Raw genomic sequence first — 19,104 nt, forward strand, 5'->3', positions numbered from 1 at the left:
TCGCTATTTGTATGCATAATAGTATTACTATATAACACATCTAAAATACAACAGGAAAGAAATATCACGTTTGTAGGACTTTTATTTTGGCGACATGTTAAAAACAGGAAGTAAGTTGGTAGAAAAGAACTCTGACGTTTCATGGGACGATTTCCCCTGTAGTATTTCCATGGTAACGTTATTGCTGTTTTTGTTTGTCATGGTCCAAGCAGCAAAATGAAGTCAATGCATATGAAATATATACTTCTAACAAATGACAATCTTAGCGAATCTCAAATGCCATAGTGGCAGTTTAAGATGACAGCAGCACATTAGTAGATAAAGATTCACCTAAAAGAAGTGTCCTGGATCCGAGGGATCTGGTCAGATGGATCACACTGAGGGATCAGTCTAAATCGTTTATGTTTTTCAGAAGTCACGGGCCAAACCGGAGGACGATGAGTATGACAGGAGTGTGACAGTGGAGAATAACATTGTATTCGAACATAAGGGACGTTTTTTTTTTTTTTTTTTTTTAAATCACGTCAGGTTTTTTTTTTTTTTTTTTCTATGTTTTTAAGTGGGAGCTTCAAAGAAAATAGTAAATAAAAGGAAGTATATTAAACTGTCTAAATTAAAGGAGACGTTGGCAAAGAAAAACTCTCACAGAGGTCTGATTTTAAACCTTCTTTATGTACACTATATAGTAAGAAAGGAAAGATTAGAGACCTATTCTTACAGTCGATATTCTTTGTATAATATTTATTATATATATCTCACATTGTCTGGCCATTTTCTCTAGAACCACTCTGTCTGTGGCGCTCAGTTTAATTTCCCAGCTGAAAGAGTCGAAGCGGGCTGTGAACAGCATCCTGGTGAATGATAATGAAGATGATGATGAGAGAGTCAGCTGGAGTGGGGAACCTGCTGGAAGTATGCAGTCCTTTCCCTTCTCTCTCTCTCTCTCTCTCTCTCTCTCTCTGTCTTTACTGCCTGTCCTTCATCTGGATGCTCATCAGTTTTTGTTTGTGTGTAGGCATCTCTTGGTCGGTGAAGGAAACCGCCTCCAGTATCCGCTCAGGCAGCGAGCTGAGCTTTCCCAAAATAGACACCTCTCTGTCATTGTCTAAACAGGGTCTGGATACTCCCTGAGCTCCCTGTTTAAAGGTAATCTACAGTGAAGAGTTTGTGTATGTTTTAGTTCAGTCATTTTAGACTCACCAATCTGACTCTGTTTATATTCCTTCAGCAAAGAGTTTCCAGTCCTTCTCCGAGTGTTAGTCCAAGTCATTTAGAATGATTTATGCTTCTCATGTGTTTGATTGAAGTGTGTTTTGTTCACTGTTTTCTAGCTTTTAGTGACACATCTGTTAGAACATATGCACCTGAGTTGAGAAAGCCCAAGTCCAAGATGGACAGGTAACACACATTGGCCACTATTCAAACATCTGGGGATAAGATTTCTAATGTTGAAGAAAGACAGAGAACACCAGCCTGTTAAACGCTAGTGAGACTCATACACTTACTTTGATTTGAAAAATGTCCCATGACTGAAAATGTTTTCAAAAGACAAATTTACCTCTAACACTAACCTGCTCTATTCTTTATCTATTATACTGATTACATTTTTTATGTATTATATAATAAAAAAAAACATAACAACAAAAAACCTTGCTATGTGTACTGCGTTGACTTGATATAGCACTTTCATATCATTGCTCTTTTGTTGATTTTGATTGCTACCATTGTCCTCATTTGTAAGTCACTTTGGAAAGCATCTGCTAAATGACTAAATGTGTTTGTTCTTCAAATCTTTTTTTTTTTTTTAGCAAAAGTACAGTAGAATAGTAATATTGTGAAATATTTTTACTATTTAAAATAACTGTTTTGTGTGGCATGGCAAAGCTGAATTTTCAGCATCATTACTCCAGTATCCAGTGTCACATGATCCTTCCAATCAGTGTAATGTCCTGATTTGGTTGTTAAGGAGCATTTATCATTATCAATGTTAAAAACAGTGTGCTGCTTAGTTAAAAAATAAAAATAAAAATTCAGAAAGCTTTGATGTATAGAATGTTCAAAAGAACTGCATTTATTTGACAGCACAACATTATAAAATTATTTAATTGCACTTTTATCAGCTGCATGCATCCTTGGTGAATTAAAGTATTTTCTCCCAGAAAAATAAACTTCCTGAGCCCAGACTTTTGAATGATAGTGTGTGTGTTTGGCCAAAAGTTTCCACTGTGTAATTTAAGATTTTTTCTATTTATTTGTTTTCTAAATGCCATAGGATCTTGTCAGTGACCTGAGAAGAATGCAGAAAGGACGGGTAGGGGGCAGCAAAGAGCTTTATATAGAGAGTACTGATACTGTAAATACAAGATGTACAACACTAGAAGGTCAGTGTAAAGGTGAAGTCAGGAGATCTAATATCTTTGAATAAAGCCATTTAGTTAATTCTCAGTTTCAGTAGGTGCAGGCCCCTTTCTTTTTCATTTTATATTTTTAAAATATATCTGCTGTCATATAGCAAAATATCAGTCACATAATTTTATTTTGCTTACAAAAAGGATTCCGTCATAATATATGGCTACATTTGAATGGCTGTAAATGGTAAAATATGCTTTTCTCATCTAATTAAAATGATTCTTTCACAGGTTTTGTTCTCTAGAAAACTTCTGCTGCTAGATGAAGCCGTTGCAGTTTATGATGGCACCCTCATAACTGCTGTGAGCCGCACATCTCTCTCACACCCTATATTGAGCCACTGCTATGACTTTATGAGGGTTCATATCAGTAGGAACAGCTTGTGCTTACTAACTGACATTTAACATTTTCCTACTGCAGGTCTTGATATATTTAAAAAAGTGAGATTTACTGTGATCTGTCATTGCTCACCAGTTCCTTCTCCTTCTCTTGTTTTCACAATAAGTACAATATTTTTTAGAAAGTATTTTTATTTTTGCAGAAATTCTCTTTCGAGAGTTAATGGCGAGAGATGTGGCTTTGCGTCATTGCGTGCATTATTTAAAAGAAATGGGACAACAAAAGCTTTTGGTTGAGTTGCTGAAGTAAGTTTGCTGTTTATTTATATATATATAACTTCCTCTTTTAGTGAAAACATGTTAAAATAGTTGTCTACGGTCTCTTTGTCTGAAGGCGGTTGGCATCTCTCCATATATTAGCATTGCTTATTTGATTTGAAGAGTTGGCTTGTGTGTGTTTCATTTGAATAACTGTCTTTATCACGTTGGTCACCTGACTATATTTTAGGGCTCTTGGCAGGACAGAAGATATGGCGGTAGGTACTAAATGCACTTAGACACTCAACTGTCATTATACTCACAGCTGGTGCACACATGACCATATATATTAACCCTCTATAGCAATGTCATCTCCAGGTCATATGACTACATTTGTCTTGCTCCAACAAAATGCACCTCCCAATTCATGAGTGCTTTCTAAAAGAGGAGGGGAGAGCCCAGAATTAACAAAAAGAAATGCAAACACTTCCTATTTGCTGGTTCACGTGTCCAGCAGTACCATATTTTTTCTTGTGAACAGTAAACCTGTAACCGACGTTCCAAACATTTTTCATCTACATAAAAAAAAAAGTAGATTAAGATAACATTACATTTGTAAATTGTATCTACCGCTAAGAAAATGTTTTATTTTCACTTAGCCTTTACCAAATGAACACTTTTCAGCTTTCTGCTTAAATGAAAGTGAAAAGAGAGGATGTTGAACATTTGTAGTAAAAAAAAAAAAAATTTGGTAACACATTACGATAATTAGATTTACAAAAAATAGGTTAGTTATAGTATTTATGCATCTTCGTTAATGTTAATAAAATTCAACTGTTCATGTTGGCTCAGATTCATTAATATTAGCAGATGCAGCTTTTGATTTCAGTAACGTGTTAGTAAATGTTGGAATTAACATTTACCAAGATTAATAAATGCTTTAAAAGTATTTTTCATTGTTTTCACTTGAACTAAAGTAGTTAACTAATGTTAACTGGTGGAACGTTAATGCAAAAGATTACCAATTGTTTTTAATCTGTAAGTTGTAGTAATGTTTCTGTTTGATCACACATATGCTAAACTGGCTTCTTCTGTATTTTAAATAGTTGATGCAATACAAAGAACACTTGAATATTAAAGATGAAGGCCGAAGAAGAGACTTCCTCAAAAGTTCCCTCAGATCTTTCAGAGGAATTCAGTAGAGAGTTCAGAATCATCTGCTGCTGACCTTTAATGACCTCTCTGTTTGTTCTCAGCCTTCCTTTCTCACAAGATGATGCCTCTCATGTTCAAGACCACTGACTATACACTCCTCGAGAGACAAATAATCATGGAGGTGAGGGAGTCTAACTAATGTTACTAATGTTTACTGGTTTAATGTTTACTAATGTTTACCACATTTTAGAATAATTATGAAAGAGCACTAATAAAAGCATTGCTGCAAAAACGGGGTATGCAGTATATATATATATATATATATATATATATATATATATATATATATATATAGAGGGGGCGCCATTTTCTGAAATCATTCTGTGAAAATCTTCTTCAATTAAACGTTATAAATAATCAAAAGCTTAATTATTAAACATAATGTAATGTAACATTTTTATCTAAATGTTCACTTCCTAAATAAACCGCACTAGAAACTGTGCTTACACAGGGTTTTAGGCCCTAAAACTGTCTAGTACTTATATATATATATAAAACCTTTGCACTTTTTTCACTCCTGATGAGTTTGTTGGTGATTTATTAAATGCTACTAGAACTCAGAGGTGCGCCAATACTGATCTTGCATACCCCTCGGCAAACTTGCAGTTGTGCCCCTGAATAAAAGTATGAAAATGATGTAGTGATCACCGAAAAAAAAAGAACAAGACGCTTTAGTTTGTTTTTTGAGAATATGAAAACCAAAAGGTGTGGAAAACCTTTGATTCGAAGTGTAAGTATATGCATAACTGAAATACTTTACTGGTTAATGTAGCACTGTAATCTTCTACAACTAAATAATAAAAATATGTAATATAACGGAGAACAATAATTTATGTACTGCTAGCAAATGGAATTGGAAACATATTGCCAGACCCCATCCCAAATTTCACCTTAAGGAAAAAGACTTCTTTTCTCTGTATATTAAACAAAGATTGTTTAAACATCAAAAAATGACACAAAGGTTGCTGATTTCTTCGTCACCTTACCATGCTGTTCCTCTGCACCTCCGCACTCTTCCTCTTCCTCTTTCCTGAGGGTGGTCTGGTACAGAGGGGCTTCTCTCAAACTGGGTTACATGGCAGATGTTTCCTTTATTATGAAACAAAAAACAAAGGTTGTTCTCACTTTACTCTTACAGCTCAATAGCATACATGAACAAGTGAGTTTCAGTTTGTATCGGTCAGCTGTATAATGTGAATATGATTTTGTTAGAAGGCAAGGTCTTTACTCTTGATGTGTAGTGTGTAGTGCAGGAAATAATGTGATTTCTAGGTTACTGCATTGAAAGATTGTTTTAATCACTCGGTAGATAATAAAATGTACTGGTTTACTGACTATAATTTTTTTTTTCTAACAATGGAAAATTTTCACTGTGTTTTCTGCTGTTTATAATATTTGGCAATAAGCTGAGCTCAGACACGTGACTTGTTGCATCTGGGACACAGTGCATCGCCTCTCACATGTGAAGTGTGAATTTCAAAATCTTTTTTTATGAGTGCTGAGATGAATGTGTGGCACAACCACAGGATGTGTGAAGCAGGCCTCAAGACTAAGTACTCAGTCAGACATGAAAAACTGACTTTCTGAAGAAAATATCCTAATTCTAGGGTCTGTCAATTCATACAATTGTTGTGTACACTGTATATTTAAAATGCATGTATATTGTAGTAATATTATTAAAATATTTTATATATATATATATATATATATATATATATATATATATATATATATATATATATATATATATATATATATATATGAAAGCACCATGAAAAGTCTGGACACACTTGCTCATTCTGTAATATTACTTCTTTCAATAATAAAATTATCACAACTATATAATAACACAAATAGAAATGTGGGAATTGTCAACTGACAGGACTATCATATATTTTGGATTCTTCAAATTCATCTTGATTATAACTTTTATCATGTAGTTTTCATATTTGCGTGCAAACACCTACATCAGTCATTAGAAACACAAATTCATTCAAGTGTGTCTAGACCAGTAGTGTCTACACAGCATGTGTGCAGGTTTGTAATGACAGTCTATGGGAAAGAGTTTCTAAACCATTCACGTTTGCATGTTGGAAGATTTCAGAAAAGCAGTATATTCTCACGTTGAAATCCTGGTTTGATGTGGATAGTCTGTTCAACACCAAGAACTGGTTAGGATACACCAAGAAAAGATCTCATTGGCTTTCACAGAGTGGTGGACATTCTGCAGAAGAACAGCGCACCTGTAAACGTACGCCAGTTTCCATGATGTAATAAACCTGCTCAGTCTCCTCACACGTGCTTCCCCATGATCTGAATACAGGAAGGTCCAGGAACTCCTCAATTACACGGTAAGAGGAAGTGAGCCTCTGTTCTTGAGTCATTTTCTGAATGAATCACAGTGTTGCATGCGTACGTTGGAGAAATCTTGAGAAACATCTTACAGTAATTTATCAGTGTCTTCTACAAGTCACTTCATCTGTTGCAATGCAATATTGTGCTTGTGTGAAGTAATATTTTTTATTTTCTTTATTTTATTTTTTCAGCAAATCAGATGGAAAAACTGACAGTTGGAAAGAGTGACACGAGGCAGTGGTGGGCAGATGTGTGTCAGAGCTCTTTCATTGACAGTGTTACACAAAAAACACTAGAAAGCTGCTTAATATGGAGTTAATTCTGAACAAACAGGAATGAGATCCTCACAGCCATTGAACAATTCAAAGAACCAGTGGAGCGAGTCATTCAGAGTGATTCTTTCACAAATGCATCTGTTCTGTATGATCAAACTGCCAACTCTACAGCTGAACATTTCTAAAGGAAGGCTTTTACTGGTGGCTGACGTGAAGAGCGTACTATTTCACCACTCGCATCTTTGTTAGCACGTGTATGTTTCTGACACTCTTTTTATTTTAGTTTAAAAATAATATGATACTGAACGGTTTATAACAGTAATACTGTTTATATTAGCATACCGGTTTTCTGGTAAATATCTGACTGTAGATATGAAGAAGATAAAAGCTGTGAAAGTTGTTTCAACAGTACAGAATTTGACACAATTACAGGGTAAACTCACAGTTTCTGTAAGTGGAGGCAGATTAATAACCACAAACGAGTGCACAGCCGCAGAATGAGCCAGGAAGTTCCCACACTGTGTCGTTTTGAACCATGATGTAAACTGTGCATCACATAACCTTTTTCATTGGATTTCCACAAGTTTTGGTTCTTCTAGAATCGTTGTGTGTACTCTATACATCTTAAATTCAGAGCTATTTGTGAAGCCATTAATGGTTTCCAGAAAAAATCTATAAACTCATATTAATGAAAAACAGTAGAAAACACGTTTAGAAACTGAATTCAAAGTGTCATATTTATGAACCAATATAGTAGATTTGACATCCCATTATACATTTTTAAGTTGGCGCTACCAAATTCACACTTACTTTCAGTTCATTTGCAAGACATTTATAATGTTCCAAAAATATGTCAGAGAATCTTGAAAAAAAAAAAAGGTTTTCACAGAAATATTAAGCAGCACAACTGTTTTTTTACATTACTAATGGCAAGAAATGTTTCCTGAGCAGCAAATCAGCATATAAGACTGATTTCTGAAGGATCATGTGACACAGAAGACTGCAGTAATGATGCTGAAAATACAGCTTTAAAACACAAGAGAAAAAGAAAACGCCATTTTAAAATATATTCAAATTATCACAATTTCATTAAAAATGGTAATGTTTCACAGTATTTTTTGATGAAATAGTTGATGAGCAAATTAAACTTCTTCCAAAAAGAAATCAATAAAAAAATTAAATCAATTACAAAGCCCAAACTTTTTCTTGGTATAGTGTATATTTCTTATAAACACCAAGACTAGGTCCAGATCCAGCCCAAGACTTGTCCAGGTACAAACCTGTCTCAAAAATAGACAATTTTGCACAATTTATTGCAACAAAATGCATTTTATTTGATTTGTACTTCTTTTTTTTAATCAAAATGCATTTTAATTTCATTATGTTTATATATTGTCTTTTTAAATTATTAGCTAAATCCAAAAATATCATTTGATAATAATAGTAAAAAAATATGTATTTAAAGATTCTAAACCTTTGTATCAGGTTATGAAATTACAACTCTTACAAATTTCATATAGACTAAGGTGCCCAGAAAAGGTGGAGATGTCTTTCTACAACAATGTGGGATCATGAAAAAAAAAATAATTAATAATAATTAATAATGATCACTTTTCGTTTACTAGAAATCCGTACACACAGACATTTCATGGCAATATTCATAGTATGCTGTTCGGTTTAATCTTTATTGCCTTGTCCAAACACCCACACCTACTTTTTTTTTTTTGCCACTTGAGGCCGCGTGCCCCCGACAGGAAGAATGTGCACAAGACTGTCCAAATCTTACAACCGCCAATGCACAGTGCCCTAGATTTTATTGAAGTATGTTTTTGGCCAGATACAAAATTTGCTAAGTATCTGTACTTTCACTTGAGAAAAATTGTGAGTACTTCTACACCTCTGCTTGAACCAGATACAGGAAATAGCTTATGTCATAGAAGTGGTCAGGTGCGTGTGGGTATTTGGGCAAGGCTCGTTTTCTTCGTGTTTCCTTTTTTAGAACATCAGGCCTGTGTTTGTTTTGTCTGTTTTCAATATGTATATGTGTTAATGCTGATTTTTTTTTTAGACCAGCTGAAATATTCTTCATATAAATTTTATTTCCTGGAGGAGGATGCTGGCTTTTCATTGTAGGCTATTAAAATAACTGGTTCAGGTTCATTTTACTATAAGCATGAGCCCCGTCAGACTGGTCGTGGCGGAGGTGTTGCAACAATATATAGCGATATTCTCAATGTTACCCAGAAAACAGGATACAAGTTTAACTCATTCTAAATACTTCGGCTAAATGTTACACTGTCAGACATGCAAAATAAATCTAATGTATCTCTTGCTATGGCTACTGTGTATAGACCACCAGGGCCGTATATAGAATTCCTAAAAGAATGTACAGATTTCCTCTCAGACCTTCTAGTTACAGTTGATAAGGCGCTAATCATGGGAGATTTTAATATTCACGTTGATGATACAAATGCATTAGGACTTGCGTTTACTGACCTAATAAACTCTTTTGGAGTCGAGCAAAATGTCACCGGGCCCACTCATCGTTTTAATCATACACTAGATTTAATTATATCTCATGGAATCGATCTTACTGCTATAGATATTGTACCTCAAAGTAATGATATTACAGACCATTTCCTTGTATCGTGCATGCTGCGTATCACTGATATTAACTATATGTCGCAGCGATACCGTCTGGGCAGAACTATTGTTTCAGCCACCAAAGAAAGATTAGCAAATAACCTGCCTGATCTATCTCAACTGCTATCTGTACCCAAAAATACACATGAATTAGACGAAATGACTGACAACATGAGCACTATTTTCTCTAATACATTAGAAGCTGTTGCCCCTATCAAATTTAAAAAGGTTAGAGAAAAACGTACTGTGCCATGGTATAACAGTAATACTCACTCTCTCAAGAAAGTAACTCGAAGTCTTGAACGCTAATGGAGAAAAACTAACTTGAAGTATGTCCAGCTATAGACAGGCTCTAAAAACTGCTTGGGCAGAGCATATCCACAAACTCATAGAAAACCAAAACAATCCAAGGTTTTTATTTAGCACAGTGGCTAAGTTAACAAATTACCAGACGCCACCTGATTCAAATATTCCACCAACATTTAATAGTAATGACTTTATGAATTTCTTCACTGATAAAATAGATCATATTAGAAATACAATAGCGAATGTAGATTCTACAGCGTCTAACACTTCAGTTTTATCCATCGCACCCAAAGATAAACTGCAGTGCTTTACAACTATAGGACAGGAAGAGCTAAATAAACTTATCACTGTATCTAAACCAACAACATGTTTATCAGATCCTGTACCCACTAAATTACTGAAAGAGCTGTTACCTGTAGCCGAAGAAGAGCTTCTCGATATTATTAACTCGTTGTTATCTTTAGGTCACGTCTCAAAACCATTCAAGCTGGTGGTTATTAAGCCTCTTATTAAGAAACCAAAACTAGCTCCTAGTGAACTGGCAAATTATAGGCCCATTTCAAATCTTCCATTTATGTCTAAAATGTTAGAAAAAGTTGTGTCTTCTCAATTGAGCACCTTCCTGCACAAAAAGATCTGTATGAAGAATTTCAGTTAGGTTTCAGGCCCCACCATAGTACAGAAACTGCACTTTTTAAAATTACAAATGACCTGCTCCTTGCGTCGGATCAAGGCTGCATCTCATTTCTAGTCTTACTTGATCTTAGTGCTGCATTCGACACAATAGATCACGACATACTCATAGATCGATTACAAAACTATACAGGTATTCAAGGGCAGGCTCTAAGATGGTTTAGATCCTACCCATCCGATCGCTACCATTTTGTTTACTTAAATGGGGAGTCATCTCATTTATCATCAGTAAAATATGGAGTGCCACAAGGATCCGTCCTAGGTCCCCTTCTATTTTCAATATACTGTACATGTTGCCCCTTGGTAATATTATTAGAAAATACGGAATTAGCTTCCACTGTTATGCTGATGATACTCAGCTATATATCTCAACGAGACCAGATGAAACGTCTAAATTGTCTAAGCTAACAGAGTGTGTTAAAATTGTAAAAGGATGACCAATAATTTTCTCCAATTTAATTCGGATAAGCCAGAGATATTAATTATTGGACCAAAAAACACTAAAAAAATTTTGTAGATTACAATCTGTAACTAGACGGGTGTACTGTTAGTTCTTTTACAGTCAAAAATCTGGGTGTTATATTAGACAGCAACTTGTCTTTTGAAAATCATATTTCCCATGTTACAAAAACTGCATTCTTCCATCTTAGAAACATTGCCAAGCTACGAAACATGTTATCTGTTTCTGATGCAGAAAAGCTATTTCATGCATTTATGACCTCTAGACTGGACTATTGAAATGCACTTCTAGGTGGTTGTCCTGCTTCTTCAATAAACAAGCTACAGGTAGTCCAGATGCAGCAGCTAGAGTCCTTACATGGTCAAGAAAATATGATCATATTACCCCAATTTTACAGTCTCTGCACTGGCTACCTATTAAGTTATCAGGTATCAGTGATATCAGTTACAAATTATCATTACTTAAGGCCCTAAATGGTTTAACTCCTGCTTACTTAACTAGCCTTCTACCACGCTACAATCCATCACGCTCCCTAAGGTCACAAAACGCTTGACTTTTGGAAGTTCCTAGGATAGCTAGGAGAGCTTTTTCACATTTTGCTCCCAAACTCTGGAATAGCCTTCCTGATTATGTTCGCGGTTCAGACACAATCTCTCTGTTTAAATCTAGATTAAAAACACTTCTCTTTCACCAAGCATTCGAATAATGTATCTCTTAAATTGTGAGTGTAGTTGCATCTGATCGAATGTGCATTTTTATTCTTTAGCTTGGGTTAAAGTAATTAATTTTACTTTGTTGGATCAGCAGCTATGCTAATGATGTCTCTATTTTGTTTCTATGTTATGCCACAGGATTTACATCCCATGGTAACTAGGATTTACACAAGCTGCAGTCTGGATCCAGAACACAGAAGAGATGATGCTGACCCTCAGAGGACCTCAGATGATGCTAACCCTGAGTCAACAAACAGAACTAACAAATATTGCTACAAGTGTGACTGCATCATATAATAATTATTGATAATATTAATAATGTTCATCATCTGGCTGACTACGTCTTGCATGAATTTTTCTACAAATTCTGTCATACGTGCACAAACTGACAGTCACCACTTATAAGCTATTACTAAATATTGTAGAAACATAATTTTCTGTAAAGTTGCTTTGTAACCATTTGTACTGTAAAAAGCACTATACAAATAAACTTGAATTGAATACTGTGTTAATGTGATACAAGAAAACTAATATTTTTATTTAATCCTGACAAGGGGTGGCCCACCACTATGATGATTTGCAGTGGGTTCTATTAAATACAGAATTTAAATTCAGAAAATGTATAGATCTATATAATTTTTTATATAATTTCATATACCGGTAGTTAGCTACTATCACACGAAGCTGTAGGTCTAATATACACATATTTAATATATGTCCAATAATTCAAAGTATGATGGTGGGTCTGAAATTTTTTGAAACTGTTTCCAGACTGTTTCAAATTTTAATGATATCTTTTGAGCGTCATGCGTGTTTTCTGAGTGCCATCGATTCTCTCACGTACACAAACCCACACCGCGCCCATGATGCTAAAATAAGCGTTCTATAAGCGACTCTCTTTGCGTCATAGTTTCTTTTTTGCGTTCAGTTAAAACACCTTATTTCCCACAGAATGCAGAAGTTTGGTGATCACATGATCGTGTGTGGGGTAGAGGTGTGCGTGCGCGCGCTGCCCCTCATCATTACACGCGCTGCGCTACTCCACTGTAATTTAAACGGTTATGGCTGAAGTGTGGACACATTCTTAACACAATTTAGAGGTAAGAGACACGCCATTTTATACGTTAGATTAATAGAAAATGTAATATATGCTTTTACATATTGAGATGCACCAGTGTTGTTGTTTTTTTTTTTTTTTTTTTTTTTTAAAGATGCAGCACAATTAAAAACAGGATGTGTGTTTTCACATGTAACATTCTATGTAACCTCACTGGCCATGTGTTTTAATTATCTAAAGCAGGAATGTTCAATTTTAACTGAAACACTTTAATATAGCTTACGATATTAATAACTAAAGATAATCCTTAGCAGATCGTTAGTTCGAAAGTTGGCTGATAGATGAGATTAAAATATCAGTTGATTTCTTCTCTCAACCCTATCTTCGAGGAACCTTATGAGGTTTTAAAAACATAGATCTGAAGTGTTAAATGTCATATTTAACAAACATAATTTTTTAACTTGAGAGGTCTGGTATAGTTTGATCTCAGTGTCAGCATTAAACAAAGGAGTCATGAATATTTAATGAAGTGTCAGTTTGATTTAGACTCAAAAAAATATCGCATGTTTCGGTTCTGATACATTTGGAGTGCATTAGTAATAACTAAAATAGATTTCAGATAATACATATTGGTATGTCTGGCATCTTCTTGCTGTAGAGCATCATGTTTCCCTGAATCTGCCTGGAGCGTCTGAAAATAAAGGTCTCATACACTTGACTGAGCATCGCCAGTGTCTTGACACTAATGATATGGGACGAGCAAATAAAAGGTTTCATCTGATCCAAAAGTCACAGTGTCTGTCTTAACACCCGTACAGGGATTTAATGACTAAAAGGAGCCCACAGTTTGTATTCTTCTTTGTGTCTTTCCATCAATGCCATTATACCAGAACTGTTCTTGTTAGCATCATTAGGTCAAATTGAGGACTTGCACCAATTCTCTGTAGAGTTCAAATGCAAGGTCAGGGTTTTTTCCCAGTGTAAAAAAGGGAGTGACTGTTAGTCAGCTAGTCTGTAGTTTGCATAACCTATGGGTGGTTTAACTGTTATTTTACCCTAAACGTTAAAAACATCTTGTCTAGTGCGAGACTGTCATTCATATAATTCATTTAGCAACAAATGTGGTTTCCACTAGCATGTTTTCATTCTGATGCACTAGTTTTTCCCCTCTGAAGCGGTCTTGTCTGGTTGGGGCACATGTAGGGAGTGTGACAACGTGCTGTGTGGAGATGAAGGGGAACAGGATGTTTTACTGCGGTTAAGACATGGCAGGATCACTGAAACACCACAGACAGTGTAATGTGGTTAGACTGGAAAGTTTTAGTCTTTTGCTACTTATCAGTGATCAGGTCAAAGAGAAATTACTTTTATCTGTGGCAAATTATCAGCTTTGTATAATTCCGTGATTATGTGTATGTTGGATGCCTCAAAAGTGAAATACAGATTTTAGGTCCAAAACCAAGAAAATTATTGTAGAAAAAAAAAATGGTTTTGAATGTGGATGTTATTTAAAGTCAGATCTTTGACAGATATCACCTTTTTGTCAAAATCCACGTGTGAAATAAACGCCTAACCTGATTTTACCAAGTGAGACATGTTCCTGGGACAACATCGTTGTTGACCCTGGAACAACATTGTGATTAACCAATCAGATTTGAAGAACCAGTTTATAGATTTTGTGAAGTTTATGCTTAAAATCAGTGTTTGGTGCTTGTACATCAGTGTCATTCATCTATCATTTCCTCTGATTTTAGGGATTACTCATGGTTAAGGTTAGGTTTAGGTGTAGGGATATGGTTAAGAATCTATTTTTGGAGTAAAATGTTGTTCCAGGGTCAACAAAATATGTTGACCTAGGAACACATCGAACTTGGCAAAATCAGGATGTGCTGAAATAAACAGAAGCAATGGAAAAAGTGGAGAAAAGTGACTTTGAGCTTTAACATGAACATCCCTGGAACTATTAGAATTAGAATTTAGAAAAAAAAAATCAAAACATACTCTATTTAACTGTGTAGAAACAGGCATTTACCTTTTGTTTCTGTTATTTTTATTTTACTTATTTAAATTGCATTATTTTAAAGTTTTAAAATGTGCACAGTTTTTATTATTATTATTTGAATTCTACCTCCCACAATTGTGTCTCACCCCTCATTCTCATTTTTTTCTTTATTTTCCCCCCAGATATGATGAATGCATCCACTATGGCACGGAGCATCTTGATGACCACGAATGAGAGTATGAATGTGACCTGTGAAATATCTTATGAAGATGACCGCGTTCCTCTTATGGTCCTCTACATTGTGGTTTTTATCATCGGCTTGCCAGCCAACCTGGCCACGGTCTACCTCACCCTCCACCAGGTGTGTCGTAACAACGTCCTCGGCATCTACCTGCTCAGTCTGTCCGTGTGTGACCTCACCTACCTCTTCACGCTGCCTTTATGGACGGTGTACGTCAGTAGAAACCACGAGTGGCCCTGGAGCTCCATGGCCTGCAGAGTGACTGGCTTCGTGTTCTTCAACAACATGTACATCAGCATCTTCCTGCTGTGCTGCGTGTCTATAGACCGCTATGTGGCAGTGGTCTATGCCATTGAGTCTCGCGGCCTTCGCCAGAAAAGGGTCGCAGCTCTTGTGGCGTTTTCGACCTACATGATGGTGGGCTTGGCTCACGTGCCCGTCTTCATCATGTCCGAAGGCAATGCTGCCGAAGGAAATCGCCGTTGCTTTGAGCCCAGCCAGGGATCAGCGATAGTAATGGGATTCAGCTTCGCTCGCGTTTGCATTGGCTTCTTCATCCCCCTCGCCATCCTGATCTTCACCAATAGAGCCATTCTTGCCAACGTTCAGGCCAGCACGGGCCTCAATCCTCATCAGAAAGAGAAGGTGCGCTACCTGGCGGTGACTGTGGTGGCGTTGTTTTTGATCTGTTTTGCTCCATACCACATTATCTTGCTGCTGCGCGCCATCAACTTCCACTTCTCCAAGCTGCATGAGGATTGTTACTTTAAACAGCACATCTACATGGCCTACAAAATCTCTTTAGGATTGTCGACATTCAACAGCGCCTTCAACCCCATTCTCTACGTGTTCTCCAGCAACAATATCCGTCAGGAGATCAGAAAAAGCATGGCGTCACTGTGCAACAAAGTCAGCTTGAGTCGGCGCTCCACGCACAGCAGCCAGCACAACATGCACAGCTCTAAAAGCAATTCAGACCCCGTCCCAACAAAGGATGGTCAAATGAGTACAACTTGTCCCTCTGCAAGCTAAGATGCATTGGATATTTTTTGCTTATGACTTTGAATAAAGACTAATCAAAGTTGTTGAATGATCAACACAACAACAGCTCGAAGTTCGACAGATCTTGCAATAAACAACAAAAAAGTGAATTTCCTGTTTTCATTATGATCACTTCACACCTCCGAATCTACTTCCGTCACATAATGTTTCTATAACACCCAGTCTGAGCTGCAGCTTCAGAATACCTTGGACTCCTATCTACAGAGCATTTTCTCAAGATTGTGTTGATAAGCACAAACTCAACAGACAGGAAGAGGAAATCTGACCCACTTTTAAAATGATTCACTTCACGTTTTGTTTTTGCATGGCTTTTGTCTAAAATCAGTCATACCAAAATAACTGTCACTGTGCATGAAAGAAGTTCACAAAACAAAATATAAGATGAGATTGAGGATAATTCTCAGAATCTCTCCCCAGAACTTCAGACATAATGTGGGATCACATTCTATTTACTTGCTTCTAAGTGCCTCAGAACTGATCTCAGATTAAGTTCTACAAACAGGGTTCCCTCGCTTCTTGATAGTACTTCAATATCAGACACATGAATTCAAGGCCTGGAAAGTACTTGAAAGCAAATACAAGTCCTTGAAAGTGCTTGAATTAAATTTGTTTAGTAGAAGGGTGCTATTTCCAAAAATAGTCCTATATGCGCTGTCAAAGTCAAAATGAAACAGCGCTAATGATTTGGGGTTGAGATGGGGTTATCACGAGACAAAAACTGCACTGGATTAACCTATGGAGATGCAGTGTATTTGTTACTGAAAACTACTGCATGCGACTATGAAAAAAAATTTTTTAGGAGCACCAGCGACTGACCCGATCAGCATATTTGTGTTTGCACACAGGGGAGCTTCAAAGGTTTTTAACTTATTTACAATGTGTTTTTGCTGCATTGCATCTGTAATGCATCACAGACAAATCTATTGATTCGTTGAACACAGTGTTAATCAAATTCCACTCACTGCTCAAACACCTGAGTTTTTAAACAAATCTGAATCAATTACCCATTCATAAAGCCAATCACTTGTTTCATTCCTGAATGAATTAGTCATTTGAACAAATCAATTAAATTAATGATTCAGCGATACACTCAATCATTCGCTGCCATCTACTGGCAGTTTTACTTAAAAAAAAATTTTTTGACATAAAAGATTACATACTTTTAATAAAGTTAGAAAAACTAAATTTCCTGTAAATAACTTTGAGTCAAATATCATCTCGTAATGGGAAGGCTAATATTTGATCAGGATTTTTGATTATCGATTAGAAGGTGCTCCTGAAATTTTTGACTGTTATTCACATTTTTTCACATTTTCAAAGAAAAGTAAATGTTAGAGCGCTGTTTAACCCCTTTTTATTAATTAATCATTCAAATTTGCTGGTGTGTAAATATTAATAGGTGCTTGATTATAAAATAAATGGTGCATTAAAAAGTCCTTGGATCTGGTGTTCATGAAAGAGTGGGAACCTTTATTGTAGTGGCTTACTTTGTAAACATGATTTCTGATTCCAAATGTGTAGCTGCAATCTCATACGGTGTATCAAGCCAGCCAATCAGATTGGAGCTTGCTGTTTCAAATTGTCAGAAACTTTTTTGCTAAATTTGTACTCTTGGGGGTACAATGGTTTTTCAATGGGACAGAACCCTCAAAAGGATACCTTTGTACCATACTTGTGCTAACATGCACCCTTCAGGGGTGTGCAGTAAATTGTGCAGTATCTTAGAGTAGTAGTTTGCCTCATTGACAAAACATTATATTCCTAAAGGTACAATATATATATATATATATATCTTATATAAAATAAAATATATCTTTTCTCAGAGAGTGTGGCAAGTGATTGCCTTTTGTGTGCAATAAAGCTTCAAATGGTGGATGGTGTGTTGCCTAATGTCTGAGTTTCAAGTGACATACAGCCTCACTTTTTTATGTTCTCACATAATAAACAGTAATACAGATTCAGTGTTTTGTTTTGTAAATTGAATGTCAGTGTTAAACTGCATACCGTTTAGTGATGACTGTTCTTTGGCAAGTTTTTATGTACAAACAATATTTCCTTAAATTATTTGTTAGTGTGTGTGTTTTTATAAGATTTTATAAGGGATGTGTTTTGCATTATGATTATTTTTGTTTTAATGTTGTTTTAATGTTATTTTAATGAATTTCAATGCCTTTATTCTTTATAGGTGGATCACTCCTATTTTCCTATTTTGATTGTCCCATTTGTACTATTTTCCCAGATTTAATTTGTAAACAAGACAAGTTTAGCAGTCAAGCTTTTCTCATAAAGTCACCAGTATTGATAATTTGCAGATAATGCTACTCTTTTAAGAAACTATAAATAAACTGAAGCGACATTACAAGAGAAGCACAACATTTTTCCTGTGAACTTGGCATGGCACTAATTATGGTTTTAAGAGTATGATACTAAAATGAGTAAATACAATATTTCAACAGATACTGCATTATGATTCAGCATTACATATGGATTGGTTTCGGAGGTCTGATGATTAAAATTTGGTTCGCTGAAAACGGTCTCTGATGTGTTGAACTATGTGTGTGCTCTTAATTATGAGATATATGTGTATAAATAAGAAGAAAAGAAAAAGGCTGACTACTGTAAATCTATTTCTGATTACATGTTAAGCCAGTGCAGCAGTTTAGCATCCTTCCTCCTTCACACTTCTGAGTTTCAGCTTTGAAATCGCAGGAATAAATTACATTTTAAAATATATTCAATTAGAAAACAGTTATTTTAAATATTGTAAATTTTTCACAAAATAACTGTTTTTGCTGTATTTTGGATCAAATAAATGCAGGCTCGGTGAGCAGAAGAGAATTCTTAAAAAAATATTATTGTTCAAGACTAGTATAGTGTGTGTGTGTGTGTGTGTGTGTGTGTGTGTGTGTGTGTGGTGCTGGTCATATAATTAGAATATCATCAAAAAGCTGATTTATTTCACTAATTCCATTCAAGAAGTGAAACTTGTATATTATATTCATTTATTACACACAGTCAGATATATTTCAAATGTTTATTTCTTTTCATTTTGATTATTATAACTGACAAACGCCAAA

General features: G+C 35.5%; 1 protein-coding gene and 1 long non-coding RNA gene across 3 annotated transcripts; both read left to right on the forward strand.

Moving 5' to 3' along the window:
• Nucleotides 1-518: 518 nt before the first annotated feature.
• Nucleotides 519-12,064, forward strand: LOC127983585 (uncharacterized). 2 transcript variants are annotated; one of them, XR_008160458.1, is made up of 9 exons: nucleotides 519-650; nucleotides 819-912; nucleotides 1,016-1,146; nucleotides 2,273-2,711; nucleotides 2,951-3,053; nucleotides 3,256-3,283; nucleotides 4,262-4,341; nucleotides 6,432-6,571; nucleotides 6,767-12,064. It is a non-coding gene; the product is annotated as an uncharacterized LOC127983585 (long non-coding RNA). The 2 variants fall into 2 exon arrangements; XR_008160457.1 differs by having other exon boundaries at nucleotides 2,273-3,053.
• Nucleotides 12,065-12,622: 558 nt separating this feature from the next.
• Nucleotides 12,623-18,877, forward strand: gpr132b (G protein-coupled receptor 132b). The gene is made up of 2 exons (XM_052587256.1): nucleotides 12,623-12,765; nucleotides 14,907-18,877. The coding sequence occupies exon 2, from the start codon at nucleotides 14,909-14,911 to the stop codon at nucleotides 15,995-15,997; it is 1,089 nt and encodes a 362-aa protein (XP_052443216.1). The 5' UTR covers nucleotides 12,623-12,765; nucleotides 14,907-14,908; the 3' UTR covers nucleotides 15,998-18,877.
• Nucleotides 18,878-19,104: the final 227 nt, after the last annotated feature.

This window comes from Carassius gibelio, chromosome B20 (assembly GCF_023724105.1).
Source record: "Carassius gibelio isolate Cgi1373 ecotype wild population from Czech Republic chromosome B20, carGib1.2-hapl.c, whole genome shotgun sequence".
Taxonomy (NCBI): domain Eukaryota; kingdom Metazoa; phylum Chordata; class Actinopteri; order Cypriniformes; family Cyprinidae; genus Carassius; species Carassius gibelio.

What these genes read in the sequence shown, in the direction of transcription:
- gpr132b (XM_052587256.1), top strand. Translation starts at nt 14,909, where the DNA reads ATGATGAATGCATCCACTATGGCACGGAGCATCTTGATGACCACGAAT.